A 24,569-nucleotide genomic window follows, 5' to 3' on the forward strand; every position below is an offset into this window, starting at 1 on the left:
GCCACGCGGGATGACCGAACTGTGCAGAAATCTCCCCACAGACCCCTGGCATGCACAGACCTCATCCAAGGACCCCTAGATTGCAGAATGCTCTTTCCCCAACACCCACCTGACCAGGACACCCCCACCCTAGCCCCTTAATGGCTGTCCACAGCCTAAAGCTACAGTCCCCCAAGTAGGGTTTACAGGGAAAAGACAAACTTTCCTTTGTGTTTAGCTTTTAAGATTTAATTTATTTATTTGAGAGAGAGAAAGTGAAAGCATGTGCACAGGCAGGGGGAGGGGCAAAGGGAGAGGAAGAAGCAGGCTCCCCGCTGAGCAGGGAGCCCAACATAAGGCTCAATTCCAGGACCCTAAGATAATGACCTGAGCTGAAGGCAGACACTTAACTGACTGAGCCACCCAGGTGCCCTGGGTTTAACTTTTTCTCATCCTTTTTCATTTTTAATTATTTGCCTATGACTTACAGGGAACGTAGACTTTCAACACAATAGCACGTGCACGTCGTTTATGAGGAAGTATGCAAGTATACATTCAAATAAAGGTCTACCAAGAGGTGTACATCACCACAAGCGTGCAGAATTCCCACCAGAAGGTGACATTCAACTCTGAGTCAGGCCCATGTGTCCTGCCCATCTGCCGTGGGCACCAACGTTCCTGATCTCAGCAAGGACTGGGGGCTCTGTCTACACACACCAGCCCAACCTGCCTCTCCCCTTTAGCACCGCCCACTCAGCTACCAAATCACCCTGCTGCTGTGCTAATTCACCAACACACCTCCGTCGCTCTGCCCACCTCCACCTCCAAGAACTCAGGCCGCCTGCCCCTCATGCAAGTCACTGACCGGTCCCCACCACATCATCCCGGGGCTCCCACGAGCCCTCCCCACACAGACTGCCACACAGACCTTTCCAAAACTCAGAAATGATCATTTCCCACCCCTTCCTGAGCCCTAAGTGGGCTCCCCCCACAACCCCTTGGGGTAAAAATAAAACCCAACCCCAAACACATGGCCCAGACTCACTGTGCCGCTTTCCGCTCCCTGCCCTCTGCCCTCCAGCACATGAAACGCACCCCGATCCTCCATCCTGAGGTCACGCTTACACTCAGCCTCTAGGCACTCCTCCGAGAAGCCTTCCTGAAACCCTACAGGAGACCCGGTGTCTGCAACACACCCCCTGAAACAGCCTACGGGTTTTCGCAGCACTCACTGTAACTGTACTCCAATAACGGATCCCATGATAGGTTGTTTAACCAACATGTCCCTGCCAGATACAAACACAGGGACGGGGTGAGCCTCCTCACGGCTGGACCCCACTCCCCAGCTCCAGGGCCTGGCTCAGGACAGGGCAGACATTTGCTGCGTGGTGGTGAATCGCTCCCTCAGGCCACCCTCCTCTGCACACTATGCTCTGGCCTGTGAGGAACAATCTGGCACACACACCCCCAAAGGCCAGGCTTCCTAACTGCTCCCACAGGTTCCTCGCCCGGAGGCTCTTCCTGCTCTCAAGATTCAGCTCACGGGGGAACTCCTCCGTGAGGCCTGCCCTGCCTGCTCCCTCCGCTGTGTCCCCTGTGTGTGGCAGACACACACGACTGCCATCCACACACTAGCACACGGCCTTGTTTCTACACCTGCCTCTCTGCGAGCAGCCAGAGGGCAAGGCCACCGTCTACAACGTCTTCGGCTCTGGATCCTCAGGGCCTGAGGGCGCCCCCAAGCAACTCTGTCTGGCCCATACCTGGCCTGCGTCATGGGCAAGCATATCCTTTTCTCCTGAACCCACAAGATGCTCTCCACACAGTCCCTCTTTCCACCCTCCCTTCAAGGAAGTAGTATTAATAGTCTAATGACACCTCCCAGGATTTCCCCATCTTCAAAACCTACTCAGGCCTGCCCTCCAAAAGGAGACAGACGAGCCTCTGAGGGGACCTGGCTGCCCCGGGCCCAGACCCACCCCCACTCCGGCACCCCTGACACACACACAGCCCTGAGAGGCAGGCACGGCTGCCGACTCAGCATCGCCCCACCAAAGTGGGGGAGTACCGTGGGAGCGGAAGCCATCTGAACACGGAACTCCGTCTGCCAAACACACTCCAGAACATTCTGAAATTGCAAATGGCCTTTGATCAGTCCTGCCTCCGTCACACAAAGCTTCTGTATTTCAGACAGTACCAGACGTGGGTTTCCAGAAACGAACGTGGGTCTTCACATCCCTCGGCCATCGGTTCCCCTCCACTTCTCCCCCTCCTCCTTCTCCTGACGCCGGGGCACTAAGACGCTAGGCAAGGGCGGCCCCGATCCCCATGCCCACAGCGCAGTCAGGTGACTCTAGCAGTGGACAGCGGGCCAGCCCACTCCAGATGTCCCTTCGCCCTGCCGGGCTCTGGGGCCGATCACAGGCCCTCCAGTACCCACGGCCCCAGGCAGTGCAGGGGGGCCTTGCTTCTCTGAGCACAAATCTGCCTCTGTGGGAGGCTCCATCCAGATCAGAAAGCCAACCTTCACAGCCCAACTGTTTTCTTGCTGTGGCCCTTCTGCTCCACACCTTCCTGTCTCAGAAATCTTTGGCCAGATCCCTACGTAGTTGTGAGAGCAGCTCCCACAGAGAAAGCACTAACACCCTTTCATGCGTGGTGCTAAGCGCTGTCTGAACACTGTGGCACGCAGTCCTTGCAACAACCCTGTCAGGTACATAGTAGTATCCTATTCCCCCCACTTTACAGGTCAGAAAACTGAGGACTAGCAAAGTTAGGCGAACTTCCTGAGGTCGCCCAGCTAAAAAATCATTAGGTTAGAAACAAAACCCTAATGCTGCCTCCTGAGCCCGTTCTCTTAAACCCTCAGTACTGCTGTTTCCCACCATATATTCCCTCATTCTTCTTCAGTCCACAGATGGAGAAACTGAGGCAGAGAGTGGCAAGACAACTGGTACGAGGTCACATTCAGCTATTCGGCATCGAGCTGAGGACGAGAAGTCAAATCTCTCCTACCACAGTTGGAACATTCACACCCAGTCAGCCATCCTTCCTCCGGCCCCAACCACCCCATCAGAAAGAGAACCAACCCCAACCCACAGGCCAAAGAAGAAGGATCCCTAATGTGATCCAACCTAAGGAGAGCAGGTCATTTCCTCTCTAGGTCTCCTGTCTCCTAACTGTACAGCAGAGCTCGCCAGCTGTCTGTGTCCTTGTCCTTTGCATCAAAGGACCTTTGCATCCAAAGACCCAGTCAGCCCTGGGAAAGGTTGGGAAGCAGAGATCTTGAGCGTCTGACCACACTAAGAGCCTCCCTGTAACCTGGCACCGAACAGGGGACCACCTCAGAGAAACCCGAGGGTCATCCGATTTGGAAACTACAGACATGAGTTGCTGCCTCTTTTTGAAAGCCAAAGAAATGCACCTGCGGGTAAGGAAACCGAGGCAGAGAGCAGCGAAAACCATCTGGTCAAGGCCCCGGCTGCCGGCGAGAGGGAGTGGGTAGACCGAGGCAGAACTTCCTCGGGCCCCAGATGCCTTTGCAGGCCCATCCATCCAGCGCCTCCCTGAAGGCCAGGGAGGGTCTGTCCCGGTTCTCTAGGGGCAGCCCCTCATGGCCTTTCTCTGTATTTACCCCTTTGGCTTTTAAATCCAGAAACTTCCACAAGGAGCAGGCGCCTGCGGAAAGGAGCTACTACCCTTGTCACCACGGCCTCAGCTCCCCTCATCAAGCAAGCGAGGTCTGAACTGGCTCCTAATTAATATTAACCCTCCAAATCAGAGTCATGCTCAGAAAAGCCTGGATTCAGAGACACAGGGCGGGAGGGGAGTCTCCAATTTTCTTTTTACTTCATCTGGAAAATTAAGAGCACCGCTGATTTGAACAAGAAACCATCAAGGAAAGCAATCACAACTCCACACGGCCCGTAGCTCGATGGACTTGGACGTGTAACCTGCCGCTTTCATGAGCTGAAATTAAAACGGCTGTGGCGAGAATAGCAATGACAGCAAGGGTCTGGCCTTCCTCCTGCATCCTCGGAAAACACAAAAAGCCCAGCACAAGATTCTTCGGAGATCGGGCAAGGCATCCTCCTCGTCTGACAAAACCAGGCAGCAGAAACCTGGTCCAAGTCTCCACCTCGGTCCTTCAGAGGAAGGTGTCTCCCAAGACTGTTCACCTCCAAGGATAATGAAGGGGGGGGCAGTGAACAGAGAGCAGCAGAGGGGGCAGGGGTGCCTGGAGACCCTCCACTCCAAACTTAACACTTATTTGCTGTTTCTGCATTCATTACAATAAACTGCTTCATAGCCTAGCGATCACTTAATGGAGCAGCAAATATGGCTTTTTCCCTATAATTAGTCAGTGTAATCTTCCACTCTTCCCCTCCTCCCGGCCACCCCCTTCCATCCTCCACACACTCACATTCACACAACCCCATTCCCAGCCTAGCATCCACTCATAACCATCGTCTTGCTCCTCATTCCCGGAAACATCCAGAAAATTCCACCTGATGGGCATGAAGTGGAGGAGGCTGATCTGGAAAATGAGCACTGAGATCTGGACACACAGACTACAGATGCCTTAAGACCTCGGGGGCCTTTCCCAGCCCAGTTGATCAGAGGGTCAGGGTTCACCAGGCTGATGGCCAGGCACAGGGGGCATTTCCCGGAGCGCTGGTGCTATAAAGCAAGACCCTACTCCTGGTCTGTGTCCCCAAGGAAACGGTTCTGTGAAAAGACACCATCCCCCACCCCGACTTTCTCCCTCCCTCCCACTGCCCTCAGTCCAGGTCAGAAATCCAAGTGACCCCCACACCTCTTCAACCACACTGCCCTGTCCTTCCGGTTACCACCAAGTGTCAAAGGAACACAAAAGCCACCTTCCAAGGCTTGTGGACACCATCTAAGGTTCCTGACCAAACAAAACCATTTCCCCACAGCTGGAAAATTCAGATTTTGTGAAACAAAATCCCTAAGACAGCCCTTTTGCATGTAGATTAAGGATAAGAGCACCCCCTCTTACAGTCAGTTTATCAGGGACTCAGCCACTAATTCCAGAATCTCCAGGAAGAGCAAATAGAGTTCTTTTTATCTTCCTCACTTTCCAAGATACCACAAAAACATAACAAAAGAAAACAACAACAACAACAAAAAAACCCACAAGGAAGGAACCCCCTTCCGTGTGGAGGAAGGAGTTCATGTGTTCTAAGTGCCAACCACACGCTGGGTGCTTGAGTGACAGGGTCTCATCTCATCCCACAACTCCGTTAGCCCCAGCTTCCAGGTACAGAATTGAAGCCTTGAAAAGTTTAGACACTCTCCCAAGGTCACCAGGTGAACAGCAGCACAAATTCACTGGAGAGGCTGGAGCCCCGGGGCCAGGTGCGTGCCAAACTACACGCCTCATGGGTGATGGGATGGCATGGGACGCCTCTGAACCTGAATTACACCGCGATTCCACCCAATCACATGCATTCTCTCTCTCACACGCACACATATGCACACGTATGCTCTTCTGAATTCCTCAACTGCTGAAGGAAAAAAAGTATGTAAGGCGGGAGAGCGCGTCACTGAACCATTTCCCAGCTACCAAGCAAGGCAGACGGTGGTCAGCATGTTGCCTGACTCTTCTTCACAATAGTGTAACTCACACACCCAAAGCGCCTACTACGTGCCAGACAGCGGCACTTTCTCTGTCAGCTCATGGAACCCTCACAACCACCCCAGGAAGGAGATCCGTTTCTTGCGTCCATTTCGCTGACAACAAAACGAAGGCCTGGAATGTTCTGGTGACTTGCTCAAGGTCACACAACTGGGAAGTGACAGAGCAAGGATTCAAACTCAGCCTGCTTCAGAGTCCAGGCCCTTCAACACCGAGCGACACCAGTGCAAGAGAAAGGAGTAAGAAAAATGAAGTGGCGGGCATCTGGGTGGCTCAGTTGGTTAAGTGACTGCCTTCGGCTCAGGTCATGATCCCGGACTTCCAGGATCGAGTCCCGCCTCGGGCTCCCAGCTCCTTGGGGAGTCTGCTTCTCCCTCTGACCTTCTCCTCTCTCATGATCTCTCTCACGCATTCTCTCTCAAATAAATAAATAAAATCTTTAAAAGAAAAAGAAAAATGAAGTGGCTGATTAACCATGGGGTGGGCTCAGGTCTACCGTCGGAGCTTTATTTTTCCCATTCTCAGGCCCTGACCTAGATGACGCCACCTCTCCCACAAGCTGTGTCCAGGATTTCTCTTCAGTGAACCATTGTTCTGCTCAAGCTCTCCTGTGAAAATCTGAGACGAGAGCCCAGGAAGACTAAGGAGCTGGCCTTTAGGCAGCTTTGAAAGCCCCTGCACAGGGGGAGACGTTGGAGGATGCTTGAGTTCCAACCTCAAAGCATTTCCCTGACACATGCGGGGGTTTTGTCTGAATGGCCCTGAGAAACGGCCATTCCCCATTAACACAGTCAGCCCTTCTCCTGGATGCCCGGGGGGGCGGGGGGGGTCGGTCTGCTCATCCCCTCTCCATCATCTCTCTGCAGCCTGGGGAAGAACTCAGGTGACTGTTTCCACGGTGCGTTCTGCTCTAATCCACTGGGGTCCTGCTGGAGAGGGGCAGCGAGAAGAGCTAAAATGCTGTGAATGCACAGGCTCTGAGCAAACAGGGTGATAGGGTGATAAAGGCAATCACAACATGCCAATGTGGCAGCGTGCCAAACACAAGCTGCCCAGGCAGGACTTGGGCTCAAAAGCACTTTAATTGAATTCTTTCAGCAAGTGCAGCAGAAAAATTCATAATGAGGTACCCCCCCCCCCGGAACTATGTCACTCAGTTCTCCACTTCTGTGGATCCACTGAAAAATTTCTTTTAACAAGGATATGGGAACGCGTGTGGACATGAACCTGAATGTCGGGTTCTGCAAGGAAAAACAATGATCCAATCCGTGGATTTTTATTTTCAAAGCGATTTAAGTGAGGCATTCTGCCATAATCAGCTTTACTACCCCTATTAGTATAGGAAAACAAGTTCTGAACCTAGCTCCCTTGTGGAAAACGCAAAATTTGTATAATTAAAATTATACTTGTGAAATTCAAACACACTTTAATTTCCTAAGGGTCCCCTAATCAAGTCAGAAGTTCTTACTAAAACCAATTATCCGCTTTGAAAACAGAAGAGGAAACATACACATATAACAGTCTTGTGGAGATTCACAGCCCAGTTTCTGCCCAGGCTCAAGCAACCCCAATTCGATCCTTTTTCCCTGAGTGGAAGAGAAGGTGAACCTACTAGCTAGTTTTTATTAAGTATTATGTGTATAAGTTTAAACATTCCTGTTTGTTTGTTTGCCCTTAACTACAAAAAGGACATACTTGAGAGAGATCCCAGAGGGAACAGAATTGAAGGGATTAAAAAAATAAACTGGGGAACCATCAATAAATACACTATTTCCACACACCCCTCCCACTCCACGCTCCCTCGAGCTTTTTTGCTTAAGATCTCACAGCAGTTTTTCAAACCCTTGCCCAGGACTGTTTGGGACACTCAGGATGCTTACTCCAGTGCCATGCCGAGGAAAGAGGCAGAGGACAGCAGGTTCATTCCTGGAATAGGCGACAGCAGACTGAGGATCCCAAGGTCCTGCTGGGAAGGCAGCAACAGCAGGTTCCTCACCTCCTGGCCAGCTCATCTACCTGAAATGTGGCTGCTTTCTTGAGGAACTGGAATGTCTTGCCCAAGAGCAACATGAAAATACAGAATGCACTCCAGGGCACTGAAATATTTAAGAAGTAGTAGCTGCAATGTTCCATTTCTACCACCAATATGAAATGTTATCAGGGTAGGGCTTTAAAAAGAGAAAGAAAGAAACATTTTAAGTGAACAGGTTTTCTCCTCCTGCCTCCCTGGAATCCATTTCCAGGGCGACAATACTGACTCTTCACCCTCTTGGCTTTGGTGTTCCCAAGAGCTCGCCCAGCACTGTGATGACAGCCTCCCCGTCCGCCCACCCAGGCTCCTGCAGGTACCCGGAAGGGGTAAAGCAAAATGCCTCCCAGGTTTAAAACTTTACTTTTCAGTAGGTGGAATTTGAGAACCCGCCACACATGGCCTCTCTAGGATGGAGAATATCGCAGCCAACAGAGCAGGGTTTGGTGCTCCAACTTTCATTGCAGGTCCCTGGGAAGCAGAGCGTGTGCACATGCACACGCGCGTGTACACACACACACAGAAGCCCACGCAAGCATGCAGAAGGAGACACATTCAGCAGAGAGCCAGTCATGGGAACTGCTGCTTTGCTGGTTCCTTGCCTCCCTCCTACCAGAGCGGTCATCTCATTAATGTCACTCAGCATCGGGTTTTGCTACACTAGGTCTTTCTGCACGCTGTTCCCGCGGGCAGCCCAAAGCCGGCTTCCATTGTAAACTTCTGTTCCTTGGGAAACTATCAAAAGCTTTGACTGGAGAAGAGAAAAAACTTCCAGAAGCCCTCTCTGCTCGCCCCTCCAAGTTTTTACTCTGTGGCTGCTTTATTCAAAATCACTACACACACAAACCATGCTCTGAAAGTCATTTACAACATGGCAGTTAAAAAGAAAAAGGAAAGAAATAAAAGAAAAGGAAAAAAGAAAGAGCTAGTGATCGCTGTGGCCCATCTACCTGCAACTGCCCAAAGAGAATAATTCATTTCACTGGAGGATATGGATGAAGCCCTGAATACATTCCAATACCGTTTTCTGCCCTTCAAAACAATAAAAATGTAAAAACCCCCCGACAAAAGACGGCCCAAGGTGGCAGGAATGAGAATCTCTTGACCCCAAGAAATTTATTCTCCTGGATGTTCTAAAGCACTCTCTCCCCAGAATGCATCATCAAGACCATTTTATTAGATTTTTCTAAACCCTTGAAATTGTCACATAATTGAAACAGAAACAGCAATTGAGAGCTCCGAATGGATTCTTAAAAAGAAGATTCTGGGCTGGCCCCAACATCCCCTCCTTGGCTGCGCTCACCCCTAACCTAAATTTAAGACCCTTGCACACAAAACCCTATTTATCTCTTAAATCCTCCCTTGCCATACAAGTTACACATTCCCCTAATGCCTTAGATTTCAGGACATTTGGGAGAAACTCATCCCAGACAACAGGCTAAAAAAAGAATCCATTAGCATTAACTTGCCTGTCACAGTCAGTGACAAATAAATGAATGTGATGCTTTCAGATCAGTCATTGGTGGAACTACCCCCAGGCAGATAAAGACCGGGCCTGGGAGAGAGAAGGCTCATGGAGAGACCTTTCACACAGCAGTGCCTTAGCTGTCCCCTAGCCGCGCCCCAGGACTTCACTCTCAAAGGCAGCAAAAACAGCCATCAGATACAGAAAAGGAAATGCATTCTCCATGCCCACCAAAGCAGCCCCACAATGAAGGATGCAAGCTATCTCCCCCCTCAAGAGCCAGGGCCCTGGGAGCAGACGCAGCCAATTCCCAGACCAGACCATTTCCCAAATCTCAACGTGCTATCCTATACGTCAACCCAAGAAAGGACAACAGTACCCGCAGGCGTTAGGTAAGGCCCTCGTGTGATCTAGCCAGCGCCATCCTTGGGAACAGTAACAGACAACCAATGCTTACACTGGGTCACCCTAGGCCCTTCATGTGCATTAACCCATGTAATCTCCTGGACAAATCTAGGACGGAGGTACTGTGAAAAGCCCCATTTCACAGGTGAGGGAATAGAGGCACGACACCATTAAGCGATTCATCCACAACTCCTTAAGTGGGGAAGTGGCGTTCGACTACGCCAAAAAGGTTCTTACAAAGCAAGCAACAGAAACTAACCTGAAGTTTCCTGGCCCGACTACACCAAAATCCATTCCAATTCCTCAGCCTGAGCACTTTACAGCCGTCGGGCAAAGCTCACAAACCTAAAATCTACCCACTGAGGTTGGGTTCAGCAGGGCTTCGAGGTTAAGAGAGCAAGGTCTTAGAATTCAGACAGACTTTGGTCCAAAGGCCTACACTGACCCTTCCGAGAAGTGCAGCCCCAGGAAAGCTGCTTACCCTCCCTGGACCTCAGTTTACCATTCTGCGAGGTGGAGAGAACACAAGGCACAGCAAAGGACCGTATCAGGATGAAATTGAAGGAAATGAAGCTTACACAAGCTTATTAGCACACTGCCTCCAACATACCAACTCACAACAAGTAACAGCCATTATTTTGGGCCAGGATTCTTCATCACTGAAGGTCTCAAAATAAAATAAAGAAGTGTAGCAGGCAGACACACACCCTGAGAATAACTTCCCAGATCACTGGGCACTTGATGTTATCTACCCTCGAAAGAGAGAGAGAACAGAGGTATCTTGTTATACACGTGGGGCCCAATGGGACACACGCCCCAGTAGGACGAACCGAACTAGAGCCTGCTGCCCCTACCGTGCACCACGAGGTCTCAGTCCCAAGACCACACGTGCTCACACCTCTCATATCATGCGGTAGGCACAGCTCATGGTTCCAAAATCACACCAGGGAGCCACGCCAAGCGAAATGTGACCCCAAGCCACTTCGATGTCACAACTCAGGCCGCTCTGAGCCATCGGGTACACAGCCTGGCGATAAACAGAAAACTGTGATTTCCACACCAAGAAATGACATCTCATTGTCTACACACAGCAAGGTCAAGATCACGGCTTAGGCAAGGACAGAGTATAGAACTCTGGGCTTTTGTCTATATCATGGCCCCTATTTAAGAAGGTAAAGCACAGAGCAAGGGAGGGGATGGAAGCAAGAGAAAAACACAGTTCTCTCTCTGCAGTTGCCACACACCCCAAAGAGCAGGGGTGGTTATCTGCCAAGAACATCACTCCTAGATAAGGGTCTCCAGCCAGAGAGAGCACAGTATGAGTGATGCTGACGGCACCAGTCCAGAGTGGGAGGGTCTCCATGAAACCACATCAGCCACAGTCTTATCCATGACCACGGCTTCCAGATGGATCCAAAAGAGCTCAGAACATTGTACAGGGCATCTCGGTGATCATGCACACACAAAACAGGTGCCCCAGCACATGAAAAACAAAGGCCAGACTCGTTGGCTTTGCCTGGCATTCTAGGCAACACGACCTGGCTCCAGCCTGCTCTCCACGCCTCCGCCCCGAGTGCCGTGCAACACAACACCCTTCGCTGCCCTGGCCCGCTGACCTCTCCTAGCCCCTCACATTCCTGCCATTCTTCCCTCCTTCCTGTTCCGCAGGATCGAGGGCAAAGACCACCTCCTCCGAGAAGCTATCTTAGCTCTTCCTTCCTCTGAAGCCCGTTTCTGCAGCTCTGCTGTGTTTTTCACATCCTCTCCTGGACCACAGGTAACACTCCCCCTCCAACCGGAAGCTAAGACCCCTGAAGACAAGAACCAGGTCACCTTGGCCATTTTGCATTCATTCCACCTGCACGGAGACGGATGGTACACGGAAGAGCAGCAGGAAAAGCTGAGGCTTGTTTTTTGGTTTGTTTGGGTTTTTTTTTTTTTTTTTGCAATTAATAAAACATGTTTGTGTCCTCAGAATTCATTGTCCAGTGGAGGCAGTAAGGCATGAACCTAAAGAACCATAAAACTCAGAACAAAGTGCCTAGCACAGTTCCTGGTGCTAAGCAGAAACTTGGTAAATAATTGCCAAGGACGGAGAACGGCCACAGAGTGCACTGGAAATTCAGCCTGTTCCCATCCCCCACCCTTGCAGTCACCCTACTGCGGCTGCGCACCTGTCAGCATGTCAAGTACTTGGCCACTTACTCATACACTGCCCACCCCCCCGCAGAGTGAAAGCCCCAGGAGGGCAGGGACTTTGTGGTCTTATTCTCCCCACTGTCCCCAGAAGCTTGCACAGGCCCTGGCGCACAGTAGGTGCTCAAAACTGCTGAATAAATGAATGCATCCGTGCCCAGCACAGTGCCTGATGAGTACATCAGAAACTTTTTGCAAATGTATTATTTCTTATTCTTTGCTAATTTAGTATTACTGTTGCTAGGATTATAGTTTGCCGTAACCAAAGAAAAAGGAAACCACTAAGGAAATCCAGAGAAAGAAGTACTACATCAAAGAGAGAGCAGAAACAGCTCTGTGGAAAAGGTAACCCAAGTTGGGCTCTGAAAGACAGGTGTGTCGTACAAGGGCCAGAGGAGAGAGGACGGCGCAGGTGGGGATACCCACGAGGGTCGCTCTTCAGAGAAGGGGGAAACGTGCAGTTTCAAGGCAGCAAAAGGCAGAAGAGTCACGAGGTAAGATGGAAGATGAGACTCCTTGTACAGATCTTGAAGGACCCTAACTGGCTGGCTAAGAAGTTCAGATTTTGTTGGGTGGGCCTTGAGGGGTTCCCAAATCCCCCCAAAAGTGGGTGCAGAGTCAGCCATTAAAAACAATTAAACAAGCTCTTATTCAATGAACATACCAGATCGAACAAATGAACTACATCCCCCTTTTGGGTTCCTGGGACTTCTGGCCAGAGAACATTCAGGTTTTAAAAAATACAAAAGGACAGGAAGGACAGATGCTGCCTCAAGGGGCACCCTGGTTCCTCAGAGAGTCCCTCCCGCCTCCTCTCTTCTCGGAGAGGCAGAGGGGTCTCACCCACCTGCCAAAAACATCTGACACAGAACAGAGGCGCTCCGGCTTCTCAGCAGACTGACCTTCACGCTGAAAGGAAATCACGCAAGGAAAGGCAAAAATCTCGAGAAAGGACATTTGTAGGACGAGATGCCCCTCCTCCTGAGTGAACACCTGCTGCTGACGGGGACGCAGGACAGGACAGAGCTTCACTCCCCAACAAGAAAGCAGCTAAGCCACTAATCCCCCAGGGTCCTCACGGTTGTGGACGAGGCTGCAGACACATCACCACGTCCTCACCAGGAACCAGAAACCCACCGGTGGAACAGCTAACAGTGGCCCGTGAGGTGACAGCTGCAGATCACTCAAGATGGCACGACGCTAGAGTGACCCGACCCACGGCGGCAGGGGAAGGCCAGATGCTGAAAACTCACCCCTTGCCCGCCCTTGAGAGGCTGCCAAGGAACCATGCCCCCGAAACAGGAGGCGCGTGTGCAAATCGCTCATGCTGTGCTGCACCCAGCTGGACGGATACGTGTGTAACAGAGAACCTTCCAGGCCCCAGAGCTCATCAGCGGGTGAGACTGGAGCAGGAACCCCTGGCCCTCGCTCAGCTTTGCCATAACTTAGCTGTGTGCTCTGCAACTGCAAACCTCACTTCCCTGTGTGTTCAGCTGCCTCTGCCCTAAGGAGGGCGGGCTGGATTCACCTGGGGGACGGAAGTCAGCATCTGGTGATGCCGGCCATCATCAGCCCCCTGCTCACATGGGACTTACCTTCCAATCAGGACTTTTCTTGGGTCATTTTCCATTGTAACTTTTCTCATTCCACAAAGGTAGGTTGATACCGGGGCGGTGGGCGGTTGGCTGGCTCCTTCGCTAGAGCACGTGATTCTTGATCTTGGGGTGAGGCTCAGGCCCTCCGCTGGGCGCAGAGATGACTTAAAAACCATAGTAATGAGAGATCATTCTATACTAATGATACCAGCAGACACCTGCTGGCAACCCCTTGTGTCAGGCTCCCAGCAAAGAGCTCTCTGTATTCAGGCTGAATACCACCCCATGTTGGGCACTATACCCCTGTTGTGAACGGGAAGAAACTGAGGCACAGAGGGGCTCACGTGGGGTGCCCAACAGTCACCTGGCTGCCGCTGAAGGCAACTGGAAATAGGCTAAAGAAATGAGATCTCCGTCGATCGACAGATCAAGTTCTGGCCCCTAACATGTAAGGAGAAAAACCGGGGAGCAGAGAAGGCTTTGTTACACACGAGGATAATTGGAGCAGATGGCCCAGACTCACCCGTGCCCTAAGAGGTTCCACAGCCTCTTGGTTTTTCCGCACGAGGAAAAGAACCCACAAGCTTGAGCAAAACTCTTGAAGGCAGCCAACGCTTCTGCCCAGAGGGACTGACAAAATGATATGACATGATTGATCCCAATCATGCCCGTTCCTCCAACAGCTTCAAATTAAGTCGTCCTTTTTAGAAGAGCACGACCACTTTAATTTTTTAAAAGACAGAGGGGAGGAAACTCTTACATATTTAACAAAATGAAATAATCATCCGGCGAAATAGGAAGACAGAGAACGGACCCATCGTCTTCTGATCAAAATGTACTTCGCTAATTAACGGCCACTAGTCTCCAAAGAGTCGCCCCTCGACTAGTTAATAAAGCCCCATTATACTTCACTTGAGATGTGAACATTTACATGGCAAAGGGGTATGAATGAACTGCAGGATTCAAAACCCTTCCTTCGGGTCGCTCATTAAAATTCTGGTCAAAACGGGTTTTTATTTATATGATACATTATAGAATATTATGACAGTACTAATGTGAATTCTGCTCAGTGCCACGGCTTTGCTTTCGTATTAAGTTACAGTTTCTTTCCACTAGTCTTGTTTTTAACACCTCCACGAATATTTCTCTGGCGAGTGCTAGTAAAAGACGGACAGCCAGAAAGCAGAGAAATGCATTTTAACCGAAGCCCACACTGACGTATCATTTACAAGCTCCTCACCCAGCCCCCAAGGAGGGGGCGCAGTTCCCCTCGCACTGGAACCCCGACACAGCCACACATAGAAGTTTTATTGAAGGGAGATGCACAAAAAATAAATAAGGCTTGACTTAAACTCCTAGACTCCCCTGCCAGCCAGGGTTTGGCCTCCAACACCAACTTCGGTCTGAAATCCCCACGGCCGGGCTCAAATTCTATTGGAAAATATAACCACTGACAAGAAAGGCACTTTCTCCCCACTCTGCCCCAACTCCCAACGAGTGCACACCTCACCAATTCCCCAGCCGCTTCCCTGGAGCTGAGCAAACCCAGAGCTCTGTGAAAGGGTGCCCCTCCAAATGGCCAACCCGAGTCACCCCATGGGATGACATCACGGGGGCTGGGCCAATCACCCAACCAGAGACCTTCTAAGTCTGCATGCACTGTGGTTCTGCTCCTCCAAGCCTGACCACCATCCTGAGCTGCGTCTTCTGCCCAAACGGACAAGTGACACCACTGGATCCCGCCACAGGACAGCACACTAGGTGGGGGGCCGGGTCTGGAGCTAGGCTGCCACACCCCACTTCTCAGCCCGAGTGTGCCTTGGTTTTCTCATCTATAAATTGGACATAATCCTAGTGCCCACTTACCCAGACACAGGGGAAGACTGGGTGAGCTGATATATGTAAGAAGCCTACAACAATGCCTGGTACATAAGCTCAATTAGCACCATTATGATCACTAGACCTCTCCTAGCCATTGGTATGAGAGCCTAACAAAATTCATGGTAAAAAACAGCGGGTAATGCATATGGTACTACCACGTACCAGGTCCTTTTTTTTTTTTCTTTTTAAGCACTTTACTTGTATTAATTTATTTAATCCACACAAAAACTTGGTAAGATGGGGTATATGAAATTCCAAAAAAAACAAACGATCTGCCCACATCCACAAAGCAAATGAGGGGCAGAGCCAGGATCTGAACCCAAGCTGTGGTGCTTGAATACAACAATAAGGATATTAAACCAATGGAAATTAATGGTAGCAGCAACAATGAGGAGGGATGGGTTCCTGCCCTGGGCTCTTGCACTCTTCACAGCAACCTTGCGAGGGGTACTCCCATCGCTCGTGTTTTACCGAGGAGCAAAGAGGCCAGGAGAGGTGGTTTGCTCAGTGTCTCGGGACCTGAGATGCAGATGGAGATAACAGATAGGAAAGTCCTTGGGAAAGAGTGCCATAAAAAGCAAGGTATTGTTATGCAACCCCTAGAACTCCACAGAAAGATGTCCTCCCCCAGCTGGTATAATATTTGCTCACATCTAAAAGTCTGACAATCCACCTAAAACATCCCAGACTCCAGGGTGGAGTGGGGGGAGGTGCACACTTCAACAAGTTCGAGAAATAGTCTGTCTCGTTTTCAAGTTGAATGCATCACTGAGAAACCAAATGCCAGAGTATGTTAAAATGAAATATAGCCTTCCTGGTTAAGAAAAAAAAAAAAAAAAAGTGGCGGAGAGTGAGGGGTGGGCAGCAAGAGGGAAGAGAAAACAGGTCAAACCCATGGTTTGACCGAGTCAGGGATTTTTCCAGTTTCCCTTTAGGGTAATCTGATCCTAGTTCTGGGTGATCAAATGACTAACCTGGAAATTTGAAGATTCACACTTATGGAAGAAACAGCAATTCTTCCAAACCCAGGAAATACTACTAATTCTGGAAAGCCTCTGAAATGTCAAGGATCACACACAGTTTGAAAAGCAACCTTTACGCAGTTAACAGTCCCAAAGTTTGTGCTCAGTACAGAAATAATGTAACCTCTTTGGTTCATTGATTCCTATGATTGGCTTAATCATTAGGGGGGAAAAATGCCTTAAGAAAGTATTTCTGCTCTATTTACTTAAGAGATTTGTGTTTCCTTCGAAAGAAAAGGAAAAGAAAAATTACGTGGGGGGGGTGGGGGGGAGATGGATCACATGGCAGACTCCAGACATGAAATTCTCAAAATTCATCCACAAGAGCCAACTTTTTCTTCATTAAAGTGCTTCATTTCTCCCTTTGCACAATTAAAAGGTTCCACCTGTGGGAGACTATGCTTGAAGAAATACAGGGACTCTGCAAAAGCAACAGCGCTTTCCCCTTTATGACCTATAATTGGAAGCTTCACCTTTTCCCCTCTTCCCTAAAGGAATGCCAAGGCCACAGGCCACAGAAAAAGTGTCCCTCTCCATATTACACAGGGAAGAAAAAAATCATTAAAACGTGCGATTTTAACATGTCAAGCCCATAAATTTCACCTTTGGTTCCAGGTAGCTCTGTTCTCATACCCAGAGCTGGCAAGCTCAGCGAAAACTGTGTTAGCCACACACTTGTGAAAAAGTGAAGGCCGATCTCAATCCTCCAGGCAAATCTCGTAGCACCACTCCTCCAAGGTTATAATAGACTCAGAACTTCTCTCCCAGGCCCCAGCACTTGCATACAGAGGCAGCACAGATGGTCTCAAACGTGGCCTGATTGATCCCACCAACCTGAAACCAAGACTTCCACTGCCACCTCTGTCCGATTCAGGGCTTCATGGGCCTACGAAGTTGTTTTTCCAAGAAAAGACAGGCTGTGTACTCAAACTCTACTCCTCTCCATAAACTCCAAGTTGTAAGGGCCTTCAAAGAGAACCCTCCAAAAGACAGTCACAGGGAAAATAATTAGGGTCCAAGTTCTCCCGATAGGATCTTGGCAATGCTTAAAAAATAAATAGAACATTTGCATAAATATTGCAACAGACGGAGCTCTGTCCTGCCATCAAGGATCAGGCTTGCCCCTGCCCCCTGTTGGAGGCTCAGAACCCACCTCGGGAGAGCTAAATTGCAGACGCACGCAGTTATCTCGCGGAGCTCCTGGCCTGGCCTGGACTCTCACCGCCATGTGCTGACACCCTAAAGGAACCTGAAGACTCCAGGTTTCAACACTTCATTGCCAGTACTCTGTTTGAAATTCGAAATCCTTGGCAACCATCTCTGAGGGCTAAAATCCTATTACTGATTTTCCTACTTACCTTGGGTTGCGCCCGACGAGGAAATGCAACTTTAGGGTCAATCTGGAGAGGGAAATGGGAAAGGAAGAGTCAATTCCAGTATTTGGAGGCAAGGAAGAAAAAAAATCATGATTAATCACCTAATTATTAATCACTCATTTCTCAGGCTTATAACCCAGCTTTGAGTAACTTCTCAGGCAACTCAAAAGTTCCCTAAACTTTGATCCAAACTTTACTCATCCCTCCCGCAATGTAATAAATAAAGCCAACCTCTCTGAAACATCCTACCATGTATTTCAATGTGCAATGGTCTTAATAAATCAGATCTCACATGTCCTTATCTAAGCAAAGGCTTCTCTTCCACAGATACTGAACACTGAATGGTACTGATATCTAATTTGCAGTACATGAGTGGGAGAAAAGATGGGGACATCATCCCTGAAAAAAAATCATAACCTGAAAAATTAAACATAAGAATTTTTTTTCAGAGGCTCCTGGGTGGCTCAGTGGGTTAAAGCCTCTGCCTTTGGCTCAGGTCATGATCCCAGGGTCCTGGGATGGAGCCCCACATCGGGCCCTCTGCTCAGCTGGGAGCCTGCTTCCTCCCCTCTCTCTGCCTACTTGTGATCTCAGTCAAATAAACAAATAAAATCTTTAAAGTAAAAAAAAAAAAATTTGTTTTCAGCAGTCATTAGCTGATAGGAGATCTTCTCCCTGAAGATAACTAAACAAGGCAGGTGGAAAAGGGGATTCAAAAAAATTTTTTAAATCATCAACATCTAAAAACTCCCCGCAGACATCCAACACGAGGCTCTGCTTGAGTTCATTCATTCGTGTTGCCAAAAGTACAGTCACCTGAGTTAGCCAAAAAGCTCATTCTGTAGTTAGACCGCAAGAGGAAGCAGGTATCAAAAGCTACGGAGCCTAACCCAGTTCTTAAAAAAAATAATAATACAAGAAAACACATAAGCCAAAGCCACCTGGATTTTAAAAATCACAGGGGTTAGAATTCTATGAGCAACCTAAACCCAAATTATAAAAGGAAGGCCATCAAGGGGAGAGGGTTAAAAAAAAAATACTGAAAAAAAGAAGTCAGAACCTACTATAACAATTAGGATATTCTTTCTACCCCAACCCCAATCAGAATGGAAAAACATCCTCCATCCCAGATCAGACACTCAGCAGAACACATGATTCTCAAAAGGGGAATGGCTTTAAAACACAAAACAATTCCCACGGAGGCATTTGAATCTAATAGGCTGATCCGAGGTGGGGGAAGTTGCTGGACAGAAAATATGGGGAGGGTAAGAATTTTGAAAATCCCCATTATTGGTTTTCATTAGACTTCTAAATGTCACAAATTTGGGGGTAAAACTCAACACAGAATATTGCTACCATTTATTTATTCATAGGCTCCGGCTTTCAGAGTTCGATCTTCCCCCTTTTAAAATGTAAACTTGAACCTTGTTTTCAGTTCTGCCATGGGGCAGCAAAAAGAGTAAGGCTTTGGGACGAAGCACAGAGCAGGGGCAAAGCACACCAGAGTGTTCCTGAGCCCAGACCTCCTGAGCCAGACCTCCGTCCCTTAGGACACCCCAGCTGGTAAAACAAACAAAGATTTACCACTTTTACTAAAGTGGTTTAAAGACCTAATAAAAGTCCACAGCATGGTTTTGTTGTTTTGGGTTTTTTGTCTGTTTGTTTTTTTAACCTTCAAACATCACCTGAGAAATGAGGGATTACTTTTCAAAAACTAAAATAGACAAAAATCTCTGATCTAGGAAACTACCCTCTCAATCAGGATTAACATTACCGCATCTACAGGTGTGTTCAGCACTGAGTAGAGCTGTCTACGAGAGAGATACAACAGGTGTGGATTTTCCATTCTGTTGACCAAACGTAAGACAGGTGTGTCTTTTTATAAACACGCCCCCAGACTACGGCTTTTGAGCTGACCAGCACACAATTGCGGGTAAGAGGTCACCTTGTTCGTGGAGTAAAAAGTGAGGGACACAGTTGTGGGAGAGACCAGGAACTGGAGGGGAGGGACAGGAAGACCTGAAGACACTCAAAAAATAACTCAAATTACAAAACTCAAAGCCAATTCAGAATTCCTGGATGGCGGGTTTGTGACAGCAGTGTGTCAGACCACCAGGCGTGTTTATCGTAGTGCAAAGTTTACACGCTGCGATCTCTAAAGGAGAGGCCAGGTCAAGGTAAGTATGGCAAATCCCCACCTTTTGCACATCCCTGTCAACTATTTTTTTTTTTAAACAAACAAAAAAAGAAAGCTACCAAAAATTAAAACATTAGTTAGTTAGGTACAGCTCTACTTACTGTAGCTACAAATCCTCTAGGAAAAGACTAGGGTACTATTTTGGATGTGAATGGCCGTTACCTAAACAAAGCTTTTAAGGTAACGGTAAACAAGATCCTCGTTTCCATGTCAATAAACCAACCGCTTCTGCCTCCTGCACTGAACGTTGAAACAAAGTCAAAATCTAGGTTATACTAAATAATAGCGACCAAAACATATCCACAAACAATTACAGAGGGACAAACCGAACGTTTTGCACCTGACACTGAGGGCTATGACCCACCAGGCACCATAGAAACCACATACTATTTCTCCTACTCAGGGTGGGGAGACGGAGTGAATAATAAATTCCTGAATTTGCCTTGAAATATTTTCCTCTTTAATTTTGTTCGCTTTTTGAAACGTCTGACCAAGAAGTCAAGGGGAAGAAAAAATTCTTTAGACATCCATTATCACCCTACAAATGACTGTTCCTAAAATTAAATTATCTAAAAGCGTAAAAAGGCTGGGCTGCCAGCTATGACCAATCCAGCACAATTCATAAAGCAACTTAAAAAGTGTCTGGGGTCCTCTCTGGGGGGCCAGGGAACATGCACGTGGCCTCTGATCAGAGAAAGAGGGTTAATTTACAAAATGTATCCACCTGCACCAAAGGTGGCCAGGTTTCTTGCCCTTTTCCCCCTTCCCCTCAATGTTAAAGTCAAAGGGGTTTGAAGAGCACCCTATTCCACTCCTATATTTTACAGAAAAGGAAACTGAGGGCCCAAGGCAGGTAACAACTTGCCCAAGTACATAAAGGGCAGCCGGGACTAGAACCTGGTCCTTTGCCTTGCCCCACCACCTACCCCCCCCCGGTCCCAAGCAGCCCAGCACTGGATCCCAATGTCACCTCCGGGCCCCTGTTTTGAGGGATGTATATAAACCAGGGGGAGATTCTCACAGGCATAAAGGGAAGGGGGAAAGCCACAAAGCCAACACTGGCGTCTAAATAAAACACTAGGAGCCGTCTGCCACCCCCCCCATGGTTGTACTAATATCTTTTCCCTTCTTCTCTAAGCTCTACCTAAAGACTTTCCCCTCCCCACACACGTTTCTGAAAGCTTCTAATCCTATAAAAGTACCCACACTCAAAATAAAGGATCTGAGGGGAAAAAGCAAAACCAAATCACTTGGAAACCCAAGGCCTTATCAGCGTTAGATTTCACTCCATCTGGAGTCACCCCCTGGACGCCCCGCTTGGCTCTGGGAGGTCTCCTTCCCCTCTCAAACTGCATTCCGAACCCGAGGTGCCCCAGGAGGAACCTGTTGCCTAGGCCTGTGATTAGCGCCCCCACCTCGCCTTCCTGCCGGCCCCCGTGTCTGTCATCCGTGTCTCTCTCTCTCTCTCTCTCTCTCTCTCTCTCTCGGCTAGCCATGAAGCGGGCTGTGCCTCCTAAAAGCCAATGCCCACAGCCACAGTTGGTAACGCGTGTTGTGCTCGGCTGACAAAGAAAAGTTGCCTTGGCTCTATCGTGCAGTTTCTTTGCATGGTCCCTGGGCCGGTGAGATGCCTCTCCCCGAGCGGACCCATCCCCCAGGCCCGCGATCGGCAGCATCTGGAGCTGCAGTGGGACACGCTCTGCACAGAAAACCCCAACCCCAGCCATGGCAGCAAACTTCAGAGCCAACTCGCCAGCCCTGCTCATCACTACCCGGTTCTCAGCACAGAAGCAAAAGAAAGCGCGGTCCCTTTAAATGGGGCTGTCAATGCCCAGATGGGTCCTGAACAGGGGCGAACAACAACAGCGAAGGAAAGCAACCTACCGTCTTGGAATCTAACTCATGGTGGGGCTGACCTAATACTTTATCTACACTTGCTGGGTCTGCGAACGTGACGAAACCGAAGCCTCTGAAATGAGACAAAGAGGGAGAAAAACAAACAAGAAAATGTGACACCATTGAAAGCAACAAGGAGTGAGCCCTCCTGCAGAATGGAGAGCCAAAGTTGCCCCCTCGCACCCTGGCTGCCCACAGCCCTCCCCCCAAGCCCCCTCCCACCTCTCAAGAAAACCCATCAAGGTTAACGGGGGAAGTGGAACGGGGGCAGGGCGGTGGAGGTAACTTGGAAAATGCTGGTGTCTCCACTCTTTCGCCACCTCAGTCTCCTCTCCTCCTCCCCTTCCCTTTCTTAACGCTTTGTTTTATTCCGAAGAAAACCCGGCGCTCAGAAGAGATTCATCCAGCTTTCTAAAAGGGGCTGAAGAGTTTAGGGAGCTGGGAGTGTGGGAAAAGCATACATTAAAAGAAAAAAAAAAAAAACTATGCAGAAAGTGAATGAAGCTGAATGTCATTTTAAACCGGAGGAAAAGAAGCAACGGGAAAAGGACTTAAAGCAGAGAGATGGGCATCTCTGTATCCAGAGTTCAGCCCCAATTAACAATAACCTTTCGGGTTATGGGGGCGGGGGTGGGGGGTGGAATAGAGAGACGTTCGAAACCAGCCAGATGCCTGAGCCCCATTCTAAATCCGCTTAGCTACTTCCGAAGACACCTCCAAAAATAACACTTAAACTTTGTTCTAAAATAAAGACAAAATCCAGAAGGGAATGGTTTACCTGGAGCGTTTCGTAGTGGGATCTCTCATGACCATACATTCTCTAATTTCTCCAAATTTGCTAAAATAGTCTCTAAGGCTATCTGTAGAGAGAGAAAGAGAGAGATGGGGGGGGAAGGAGAGAAGGTGTGGAAAAAAAAAAAAGCAATGCAAATTTTGATCAAGGACAAAAACCAAAAGTAGTTTTCTGTTGTTATTCTGTTTTGTTTTTGCATTTTTTGCACACGCGGGGGAAATTCGGCAACAGAGGTCGCGTAGAGGGCTCGGAAAGGATTTGCTATTTAAAAAAATAACCTTGCACAGGAGAAGTGGGGAGCCAATGGCGGGGGGGGGGGCTCCTACACCGGGATAACAAAGAGCAATAAAGAAGCCAAGAAGGGGGGGACCCAGACGTCCCCCCCTCCCTCCCTTACCTGGTGAGGTCTGCCAGCTCAGTCCACCGATAAACATTTTACTAGAGGGAGAAAACATAACAGAAGTGAGCACCGATGTCAGATCGGCCATTTTGACGTGTAACTTACAAAAGCTAAAAGGAAAGCGGGGGGGAGCGAGCGAGCGAGAGCCGGGAGGTGGGGTGGGGGAGAAGGTGACGGCGAAATGCAATCCAAAGGTGTGTAACTTCCACGGGGGGGGCGCGCGGGAGGGGCGGGGGGGCGCGGGAGATGCCCGGCTCCGCGCACCGCCGTCCCCGCCGCTGCAAGGCGAGCGAGCCCGAGGCGGCGCGGTGGGCAGCGGCTGGAAACTTACCCGGGGTCGTGCTGAGAGTCGTTGGCGCTGCCCGAGGTGCCTTGGCTCCCATTTGCCTCCATATCTGAGCCCCCCCGCCCCCCCACCCCCAAAAAACCGAGCCCCACAGCGATCGGAGCGGAGCGGCGGCCGGCTCCGAGCCCCGAGATCTCCCGCTCCCTCCTCCCCCTCCTCCTCCCCCCCGCCCGGGCTCCTCCGAATCTCTCTGCGAGCGGCGGAGCCGGGGCAGCGGCGAGAGCCGTCACACGTGGGCTCGGCTTAGCTCAGCCCCGCTGCTCGCACACCCCCCCCCCCCCGGTCCCCGCCCCCCCTCCCGGCCCATCCCCACCTCTCCCCCTCCTCCTCCCCACCCCCATCTCCTCCTCCTCCTCCCCCTCCTTCCCAGCGCACGTGGGGCGGAGTTCTAGAACGTCGTGTAACCAATGCCGGTGACGTCACGCACCCCGGTGCGGCCCCCGCCTGCCCGCGCGCGCACACACTCGGGCCCCCCGCGGCGGGACCCACGGGGGCGGTGCGCGAACCCCGCGGCCGGAGGGGGCCCCGCCTCTAGGCGGGCCAGGCGCGGGCAGAGGGGGAGCGCACCCCGACTTCCCTGGATCACATGGGCTACGGGGGGCGGGTGGATCGGGGGAGGGGGAGGCGCGGGGAGCTCGCCGCCGCTCCTCGCTCGGGCAGGGGAGAAGACGCCCCCCACCCCCTCTAGTTCGGCCTCTCCATTCAAGTTCGCCGGCCCCGGCCGCCGGGATCCGGGGATGGCACTAGCCGCCCGCCCAGCTCTGCGCCCTTTTTTTCCAGCCGCCGCGCAGAAATTTAGGTCAAGGACGTCGGGATCAAACCCAAACCCTGGCGCTCCTCGGCGGGCCCCGAGACGCCCCCAGGATCGGGGAGCTTCAGGATTGCGGAGACCCTCCGGCACAAACAGCAGCCACAAGTTTTATTTTCCTTTGGCGCTGGAAGTTCTCTCTGGCTCTCTCGCTCCACACCGGCACGTCTTGCGCCGCTCCCCGCCCTTCCCCGGCAGAGGTACGAATCCGTGCCGGGGAAAGGTTATTTTGGAACTTTGAGAAACTGACGCGATTCCAGGGGTGAGAAAGTGCCGAAGAAAGGGTTTCCGCGTTAATCGTACAGAGTTTTAAAAATATAATAAAATAGGTTTATAGGGGTCAAGGTCAAATGATTGGGGTTCAAAGTAAATTTTTGTATATAGTGAGGAATAGTTTTGAAGCATCTCTGGGATGGCTGGGAAGGGTGGTTGTTTTCAGGAAACCCCTCTCCAACCGGTTCGTTGTGTATGTTTATTATTTCTATGCTGAGATAGTAAAATGCATGAGGTTGAAGTAGC

The 24,569-nt window shown here is 50.1% G+C and overlaps 1 protein-coding gene and 1 long non-coding RNA gene across 17 annotated transcripts in view; one reads left to right on the forward strand and one right to left on the reverse strand.

The window, feature by feature from the left end:
• Window positions 1-23,532, reverse strand: part of MSI2 (musashi RNA binding protein 2) — a 386,889-nt gene extending 363,357 nt beyond the window's left edge. For 12 of the 13 annotated variants that reach the window (XR_014304654.1, XR_014304655.1, XM_082706017.1 and 9 more), the window contains exons 1-5: window positions 23,228-23,525; window positions 22,894-22,934; window positions 22,482-22,563; window positions 21,692-21,776; window positions 17,593-17,634 (exon numbers count right to left, since the gene is read on the reverse strand). Coding sequence is in view for 11 of the 13 variants with exons in the window: in XM_082706017.1 (XP_082562143.1) it covers window positions 17,593-17,634; window positions 21,692-21,776; window positions 22,482-22,563; window positions 22,894-22,934; window positions 23,228-23,289 (312 nt within the window). In the remaining 2 variants the exon portion in view is untranslated. Of the gene's footprint in view, window positions 1-17,592; window positions 17,635-21,691; window positions 21,777-22,481; window positions 22,564-22,893; window positions 22,935-23,227 lie in introns of all 13 variants that reach the window. The other variant, XM_082706012.1, reaches the window with a different exon arrangement.
• Window positions 23,533-23,575: 43 nt separating this feature from the next.
• The window catches only part of LOC309851154, a 33,486-nt gene continuing 32,492 nt past the window's right edge, over window positions 23,576-24,569 (forward strand). For all 4 annotated transcript variants that reach the window (XR_014304659.1, XR_014304660.1, XR_014304661.1 and 1 more), the window contains exon 1: window positions 23,576-24,250. This is a non-coding gene — a long non-coding RNA (uncharacterized lncRNA). The remainder of the gene's footprint in view (window positions 24,251-24,569) is intronic.

This window comes from Mustela nivalis (genome assembly GCF_964662115.1).
Source record: "Mustela nivalis genome assembly, chromosome: 17".
Classification (NCBI taxonomy): Eukaryota; Metazoa; Chordata; class Mammalia; order Carnivora; family Mustelidae; genus Mustela; species Mustela nivalis.